This window comes from Lingula anatina, chromosome 1 (assembly GCF_051362555.1).
Source record: "Lingula anatina isolate TDL-2025a chromosome 1, LinAna3.0, whole genome shotgun sequence".
Lineage (NCBI taxonomy): Eukaryota > Metazoa > Brachiopoda > Lingulata > Lingulida > Lingulidae > Lingula > Lingula anatina.
In genome coordinates, this window is record NC_141767.1 from 5,450,348 (window position 1) to 5,459,872 (window position 9,525).

Sequence of the window (9,525 nt, forward strand, 5' to 3'; positions counted from 1 at the left end):
AGCACGAACGAGAATTAGGACATAGTGCGCCAAGTTTGACTCTTAACTCAGTTTCGATGGTGATGCCGGTTAATCAGCACCCAGGCTTGGCGAAGAAGACTTGAAATGGACATATAGTCGATATGTCGCCTATGTATGGAAAAAATTGATCTAGGGTAAATGCGTTTTGTGAGTGGACGTCTTATTCCTCCCCCCCCCCCCTTTCAGTGCTTCACATTTTTGCTCTTGCCGCTACAGTCACATAGAAACACTTGCAAGTGCTTAGTGACAGTTGCAGAATCATGTAATTAGGCACAGCTTTAAATGAAAATACATATTAAGAGATTGCTTACAATTGTTATGCAATGTTTACTTATTTAAAATAAAAAAGGTTTGGGTTATATGATATTTTAATTGAATCCACATAAAGAATCACAGAGTGCATCATTAAGTATAATGACTAATGTGAATTTGATTGTTTTGAAATTTCATTGTTTTATGTTTCAGAATTTAAACCTCTGTGTTCAGTTTTCTGATACATGGTTTAAGAATCATGGGAGATAAAGAGTTGAAACCAGAAGAGATTGAAGAATACTCGAGTGAGTTTACTGTACTACTACATGTACAGTAATTACTAGTACAATGTATACAAATGTAGTCCATGTACCTCTGTACAATCATAAACAACACTAGGAAAATATTTGCAACAATTGTGTAAGTAAGTAATGATCAGTAATATATATATATTGATGTGTTACTTATGGTATGAGAATATACCTAACATTGCGTAGTGCTTACAGGTACATACATATATAAAGAATGACTGTATATATTTGATATTGGTTTAAGTTTAACTTGGGTGCTTTATTCCAGAAATCTTTCAAACCTATGCATTGTCTCACCACGAAGAAGAACTAGTTGATGTACTGTCAGACGAGGACATTGGGGACCATCATGGTATCAGTGTAAAGTAAGGCTAATTTTCACCTTGGTACCATGGTTAACAGTACTAAAATGTTTCAGCCCACCTGTTACCCATCCTAGTAGACCATGTAATTCAAAAAGTCTAGTCTGAATATGAAGTGTGTAGAAAATAGAAAATTAATAAATCAGATCAAATTAAACACTTAAAAATCTAAGTTTTCTTTATTATTCTGACACCAGTCAATTGCCTCTGACTATACTTTTTTAAAAGACTGTTAAATAGAACCGACATTTATGAAGTGAAAGTCAGTATGCATAAGAATCATGTCTCATTAAGATGGTTTTGAATTGAAGCTGTGTCATTATGACATGTTTCCAGTGCCCTGACACTGTTTGAGACCAATATGGCTATCTCAGAAGTCCTGATCAGTTGTCCACTGAAGATCTTACCAGTGTTTGACTCTGCACTAAAGTTGGCACAAGAGGACATATACAGAGAACATCCACAGAGGCACCACATGGTAAGACAGGGCTACTAAAGCTGACATGGATCTTGCTTCAGTGGAGTATTACTGAGGTTATAATTGCATATCTAAAAAGTACATGTGAGGACATTAATAAATATATTAAAGAAACTTCTAATATTTTAGAAGTTTCTTTAATATATTTTAATACTTCTAATATTTTTTATCACTGCAACTTTCCAGGTGAGATGCCTGACTGAAAAGAGTGAAGCTATGCATAGGTGGTCTGTTGTTGATCTTACTAGCACTCATAATAATGAAGTGTTATAGGCGTCATTGTCTTTTAGTCTCTTTGTTGCTATGTAAATGTACTTAAGTCTATATCAAGGATAATGCTTTTACATTGAGACAATAAGTCAGACATATGGTATAATTTCAGAAAGTGAAGTGTAACATCCATGCTAGGATCATGGGGCTCCCTGTATGTCCAGAGCTTACCAGGGAAGTGTTACCTAAAACTTCAGATGTGGGCAGCTTCCTCTCTGTCTCAGGTAAATTATAAGGATTATAAAATTATTATTATAAGAGGTACGTTTAAAAGGCAACATCATTTAAGTTTTCATCTGGTTAATGGATGACTATTTTTTATGACAAACCAAATGAACATGAAAATTTGAAATCCCAAGAGGATATCTATTTAGAATCATGCACAGAAAAAAGTCCCACCTCCATTTTATGATGCACTTTTGAGACATTTTTATATTATTTTCTATACATGAAGAGGTTATTTAAGGTGTATAAAATTACATTTATTAAAATGTTTGTCTTGAATATCAGGAACAGTGATCCGCACGTCCACAGTGAAGCTATTGGAGTATGAGAAAGAGTACATGTGTACCAAGTGTAAGCATGTATTTACTGTGGAGGCAGACCTGGAGCAGTTCTATAGTGTGTGCAGACCAGTGAAATGTCTGAACCCAGAGGAGTGCAACTCTGTCCAGTTTGTACCAATGGCAGAATTAGGTAGATTAGAAATATATAATTATAGTCTAAAATTCAAACCTGTATATCAGAGATTAGATATTTTAACTTATAACTTTAGTAGGTATCCCTTTAATAAACTGATGAAAATTTATTGATTTACAGATGGACAGAAATAAAAAGTAAACAAGTCAATTTACTATTTTACCAAAGTGTACAGTAGGTATTGCAAGATTATAAGAACCATAGAACAGTAATATGTTTTTGTTGGTAATATAACTTTAAATGAATCAAAGACAACCAACATTTTCTAATACATTTAATATGCAGGTGCTTCCCCTGGCTCCTGTCGTAACTACCAGGAGGTGAAGATCCAGGAGCAGGTCCAGAAGCTGTCAGTTGGCACCATACCAAGATCAATGTGGGTGGTACTAGAAGATGACCTGGTGGATGTGTGTAAAGCTGGGGATGATGTGACCATATGGTATGTATTTAAGACATGCTATTAGCCTAATAATTTAAAAAATGCCAAAGGGGAATAGAAAAATGCATGCCTTTAAAATGTATCTTGAAAGATTGTATTGCAGGCATTTGTCACAATGATATTGTACTATGCATGGTGTGTCTTATATTATATTTATGTACATTTGAGTTATATTTCCAGTGGCACTGTGATGAGGAGGTGGTTACCTGTGATCAGTGATGTCAGGTGTGATATAGAGATTGTTCTCAAGGCAAACCATGTCCAGGTCATAAATGAACAAAGAACTAATGTCATGGTGACACAGGAAATGGTGAGTAGTGACTATAATATTGTGTAGAGTAGATAGGTGTTCCTCTGTCCCAAGTTTGTCTTTAAGAATATTGAATCATAAATATATTTGATACAATATGCTTTCAGGTCTTCATGTCTACTTTAAATTTGAAATAGATTTTTGTCTTCAGTTACTGTTATTGTTTGCATTTGTTTTTATAGAAAAAAGAATTCCAAGACTTTTGGGTTAAGCACAAGTTCAGTCCTATGACAGCCCGTAATCAGATCCTGGCCAGTCTGTGTCCTCAGGTGTATGGACTGTATGTGGTTAAACTGGCTGTAGGCATGGTTCTGGCTGGTGGAGTGCAGGTAATAGTCAACTGTTTAATAGGTATTTAATTTTTGGTTTATCCTTTTGATTCTCTGGTTGATTGTGTAACATCCATGCTAGGATCATGGGACTACCTATATTGGTGTAAAGTGATAAAATCTCAATTGGGGTTGAAAAATTTAAATGGTTTTATTTGGTCAAATATCAATCAATATATTGTGTTTGTAATTCCTCTATTGAATGGAAACTTTGGAATGGGGGCAGTATATGGGTGGTATTAGTTTGTGTAACTATCTATGTATTTGATGATAAGGTAGTAATTTATGAACCAGGGTAATGTCCTTTTTATAATGAAAAATGCACTGTTTGCAGCTTTTGGTTAAAAAAAATTTAATACATTTTCAGCGTCTTGATGACTCGGGTAGTAAGGTGAGGGGAGAAGCACACATCTTATTGGTTGGGGATCCAGGTTGGTATGCCAATATATGTAGATGCATGAGTTTTTTTATAACATTCTTCACTTGTGTAAAATCTATGAAAATATGCTTGTCATGTGCTTGTTGATCTGTAGAAAAATCCTGTTTACTAAGTATCAATTTTATATCCATTTGCAATTCATTTCACCAGAGTTGAATCAATTTCACAATGATGTACTAAATGTAGGATTCCCTTATGCCAAGCCTGATTAAGTTGACACACTTATATTTGCTTCAAGGGACAGGCAAGTCTCAGTTCCTGAAGTATGCTGCTAAGATCACCCCCAGGTCAGTGCTGACTACAGGGATAGGAAGCACCAGTGCTGGTCTCACAGTCACTGCAGTGAAGGTATCACCTGAATGCAATACTAAATGAAGTTTTTCACATAATCTGTTTTACAGATGATATAGATAAAATTAGTGTAAGGATATTTTAATGATTTGAAAGGTGCTACATGTAGCAAATGAATGCGATTAAACAATAATGATACTGATTTAATTTTATGATTATGAACATAAATTAGACAACAATTGTGTGTGCGTGTGGTGTGTGTGTGTGTGTGTGTGTGTAAGCAGTAGTTTGAAAGGCATATTGGTTCTTAATATTTAAGGATGGTCATGAGTGGCAGCTAGAGGCAGGCGCTTTGGTTTTGGCAGATGGTGGTGTGTGCTGCATTGATGAATTTAACAGCATCAGAGAGCATGATAAAACTAGTATTCATGAGGCAATGGAGCAGCAGACCATCAGTGTAGCTAAGGTAGGAATATTGAAAATAGTTCATGGAAAAGCTAAACTTTTGCTGCATGGTATCAAGAACATCTTGATAGTATTGAACTGAAGCAATCATGATTCTTTTATTTATATTTATGTATAATACATTTAAATTTATGGTTCTCCTGTTAGTGACAAGCAATGATTCAGAAACCAAATAGATAACTAGAATTTAAGGGAGAAAGAAAAGAATGTGATTACCTAACCTCTGTGTTATCCATTGCTGTAGGCTGGTCTAGTGTGCAAGTTGAATACCAAAACAACCATTATTGCAGCCACCAATCCTAAAGGAAACTATGACAGAGACCAGGTATATGTCAAGTTTGACTATAACATCAGTACTGTGATATCACATCACTGAATCACAATCCTGCATCACATATATCCCATAATTGTACATCGGGCATTTTTTGTAAGTTCATCGAACAATAGTTATCACGTTTTACCATTGTCACACCTTTTTATTTGCACGGATAAGATTTTTTAATTTGTGGAATCTAAAACATCACTACATGTTAAGGCATGAAGAGAACTCTTCTATCTATCATTGCAATATGTACTGTGTACTTTCAGCCTCTGACAGTAAACATTGCTTTGGCCAGTCCTCTGCTGAGCAGGTTTGACTTGGTGCTGGTACTTCTAGACACCAGGAATGAGGAGTGGGATAAGGTGGTCTCATCTTATATTCTAGAGGGAAAGACTCCTCTAGGTGGGTGTAAATCCTGGTGAAGTCAACATAGTTGTGATAATGACAGTGATAGGTTAAATCCTAAACAAATTGTACTCATGTCTGTTTGCTTACCTTGTGTAGATGATGGTGTAAATGTTTGGGGTAATTTAGGATGGAGGAGACATCAAGCATCGCTTTACACATGTTGAACAGAAACCATTGCTTTTTAACATTGAAATGATTTTAAACACAAAGATACATAACTTAGAATTAAAATTAGTACTAGCCAGCTTCAAATGATCTTTATTGAATTATTATTTTTTCACTTACCTGTGGTTTAGATGTATTGCCTAATGCCAGCCTATGGAGCATGGACAAGATGCAGGCTTATTTCTCTCTTATTAAAACACTGCAACCACAGTTAACTGATCAGGCTAGCAGGTAGGACTTTTTCCCTTTTTTATTCTACCATTTTTAAAAGTTTTCAGTTATTAAATATTAACACAATCCCTTTAAAAGATGGAAAAAAAGATGAACTAGTTTTCAAACATAAACCATGATTGTTTTTTTATTGTAGGGTGTTGCAAGCATACTATAAGGCTCAAAGGATGGCTGATGACAGAAATGCTGCCAGAACCACCATGAGACTACTGCAGAGCATGATTAGGCTTTCTCAAGGTATATGCCATCACAGTTCTGACATATCAAAGTTTTTTTGCCAATCTTTGAATATGGTAATGGGCACTAAAAGTTGTTAAAAAAAGGACTTTAGTCTTTCTTGGTTCTGATCCCTTATTTGATTGTTTTTTGCAGCACATGCACGTCTCATGTTCCGTGATGAAGTGACAACCCAGGATGCAGTTCTTGCTGTATCAATAATGGAGTCTTCAATGCAGGTATAGTTTCAGTGACAAAAATATGTTTACAATGAGACTGAAAAATATTGATCTAAGTATTCTAAAAGCTATTTTTAAAAAACAAACTACGTTTTCTCCTTTTGCTAGTGGTTGAGAATGCTTGGGAAAACAAAATTTAGAGTGCTTAAAGATACTTGAGAAAGGAGAATTTCAAAATTTTCAGGAAGGTTACACCAAAAATGTTGCGAATCTGGGCTTTCCCTGTTATCAGTTGGTTCAGTGTAAACATACAGTAAGTAAAATATGTGTCTGTTTTTAGGGTGCAGCTTTGCTGGGTGGTATCAATGCACTACACAGCTCCTTTCCAGATGATGCGGAGAACGAGTATGCACTTCAAGGTATGATATTGAAAATGATGTTCAACTAGCCTCACATTGTATATGCATACATTTTTTAAAACATTAAAATGTTGAAATACATCAACCTGATTTGACAATACTGATTAAGTTGGTAATTCTTTTTTTCTGAATAAATTATAATAAATATTCAGTTCAAGTACATGTGTAGATGATTGTTGGGTTTGTATGTTTTTTAGCTGAAATGGTCCTTGAGCGATTAAAGTTGCAAGATATATGGGTAGAGGAATTGGAAAGACTTAAAGATGAAGAAAGGGCAAGGAATTTGGCCAAGAAACCACCACCCCCAGGAATGACCCAGTCAGGGACAAATGATTCAGACCATGGGGAAATCAGAGCTAGTGGTGCAGTTGCATGTACTTCAGGTACATCAAAACGTGCAGACCCAACCGAAATCATAGACATTGTTGATGAGGAAACAGTTCAAAGTCCAGCTTCTTCACTAAGGACTGCAGAAACTGTAGTCCGACAGTCACAGCTTGGCATATCTAGTGCACACACTGACAGCATTTCAAACAACACAAATAGAACTGAAAGTGAAAAGGAAGACATTCATAATGTTTCATCTATTTCTGCTCTCCTTAATTCATCAAGTGACAGTGGTGCTAATGATTCATTCAATGAAAGTGTAGTATTGGATCAGAGCCTTGTGAATAAAAGACTTGCAAAAAGCTCTAAAGCTCAAAATGGACCGACTCCTGCAAGTAAATTGTTTGCTAAATTTGGCAACACTTCGGCTCACCCGGCTTTCATACCTGATGTTGACAGGGTTCAGCCATCAAAAGGAGATAGACATGCTGCAAGCAGCAGTGAAATGACCAATTCTCCTTCCATTTTGAACACCTCACCACCTCAGCCCTGTACTCAGATTGGTAAAACCATTCAGCAACGCCTTGACCTACGTGAAAAGCATGCCAAAAATTGTACCGATACTACAGACTGGTTTGACAACATTGGAGCTGGTGGGAAGATGAAAGATTCCTCGACTCATAAGGGCAAAGGAAAGGGAAAGAGTTCAGCTGATGCAACAAAACCAAAGGATAGGAGTTATACATCTGATCAAGAGCAAACTGATAATGATAAATCAGGTACACACTTGCTAACTAAAAAGAGGGGTGAAACGCCTAAAGAAAATGCACACAATAGTAGCTGTGACAGCACTCCAGGAGAACCTGGCACCAGTTTTTTAGACATCTCTACCCCATCATCTACCAATTCATTGGCTTCAACTCCCAATTCAGCAAGCAAATTGTCAAATAAGACATTGTCAAAACTTAAAAGCTTTGCCTTTGTCGAATCACCAAAACCCAAGGAGACCTGTGCAGATAATGGTGCCAGTGAAATTATTGGTAGCAAGGCAGCAGATGGACAAGGTTGCAGCAAAAGTCAAGTTACACCAGACTTTAATACAATCCTAAAAGACCGAAGGAATTTACAGGAAACCCTTTCACAGAACAATAACATAGATCAACCTTGTAAAATACCTTCTACATCAAAACCAAGTTTTAAACTACCTGCAACAAATGATTTGACAAAGACTACCCCTGGTTCAAAGAAATCATTTTCACACTTTAAGTTTCAGAAAACTGCAGCTGCTAGCTTACCAAGGTTTTCAGACATCACTGACAAAAGAACTGGATCAGAACATCGTTTTATCAGTCCGTCCTTAACCAGTGCTTCAAGCACACCTCTCACTTCTTCCATATTTACCACAGAGGATGACCTGAGTGATACTGACCTAGAGCTGGACTGGCTGAATGAACCAAAGAAAAGAAAGCTAGATGGGAAATAACCCATTTACTATGTATTGGGAAACTGACCGCTTTAAGGATGTTGTTTTGAATTAAAGTCCAAGATGGGCATTGTAAATGAGACAGCAACTTCAAGTAAACAACATGCATTAATGATCATGTATTTTTCATTCAACATGTACTTACATGTACAAATATTTGTGTACATTTATTTATAATAGATGTATTTTAAATAAAAAATCATACATGTACAAATTACTTCCTACTTTTCTAATAGTAAGTTCTATTTCGTATAAAAATATCGGTCAGTCTTAAATGAGATATGCTTGCGCATGCGTACTCAGTTAGCTTGTGACATGCGGCTGGGTAGTCAGCCTGAAAATAGATGCGATCTATTTCTATCAGAATTATAATCTAAAACAAACGTAGTTTGTTTGCTTCAGTTGGAAACATTTTTGCAACGGAGTTGCAATCTTTTATGCGGCATATATATTGATCTATAACGTAGTTACACATTGTAGGCTACGAATCATTTGCGTGCCAAACTTAATTTCAATATGGCGGCCGAAAGCACGTGTAGTGCTGTTTTACCGGGCCTTTCAAAACCCGCAATAGATACATGTAAGAATAGCGAGGACGTTAAAGCAAAGAATGTAAAAACCAGAACAGGAAAGGGGAAACTAGACGACAAAGCAAAATCTAGTCATAACAGTGATGAATATTTAACTATAATGAAAAATATACAAGAAACTGTGCAGAGACAGGAAACCAAAATTAACAGCGTCGTGGGACGCATAGATACTTTAGAGAAACAGTACCTGTATCACGATGAATATTGTGAGGAGAATTATGAATTTGATGAACAGTATGATGAAAGATTGGAGGATGAAACGTGCCCGGAGGCAGGCACTAGTAGCACAAACAGATTTGATGATATGACGAAGAGATATAAATTAATAGAGTATACAGACGTGGAAGTTGACAGTGTGTTGGCGAGTAGTGTCAATGATTTGTTCACCAATGGGATAGTGGATCATTCAAAGTATACAGAACTTACCAAAGATGAAAATAACTCACGGCCAAAAAACTGTGAAAGTTTGGTGATAGTCAAAACCAATAAAATGGTATGGAACATTATTCCTCAATATGC

The 9,525-nt window shown here is 36.1% G+C and overlaps 1 protein-coding gene across 1 annotated transcript; it reads left to right on the forward strand.

The window, feature by feature from the left end:
* The first annotated feature begins 1 nt into the window (after nucleotide 1).
* LOC106176569 (uncharacterized) lies at nucleotides 2-8,588 on the forward strand. The gene is made up of 19 exons (XM_013559027.2): nucleotides 2-155; nucleotides 487-578; nucleotides 853-949; nucleotides 1,283-1,424; nucleotides 1,807-1,918; nucleotides 2,205-2,390; nucleotides 2,679-2,832; nucleotides 3,013-3,142; nucleotides 3,325-3,471; nucleotides 3,839-3,902; nucleotides 4,149-4,258; nucleotides 4,521-4,667; nucleotides 4,911-4,991; nucleotides 5,255-5,390; nucleotides 5,693-5,792; nucleotides 5,929-6,029; nucleotides 6,165-6,247; nucleotides 6,528-6,606; nucleotides 6,804-8,588. Exons 2-19 carry the CDS (start codon nucleotides 533-535, stop codon nucleotides 8,414-8,416), a joined length of 3,528 nt encoding a protein of 1,175 aa, XP_013414481.2. The 5' UTR covers nucleotides 2-155; nucleotides 487-532; the 3' UTR covers nucleotides 8,417-8,588.
* Nucleotides 8,589-9,525: the final 937 nt, after the last annotated feature.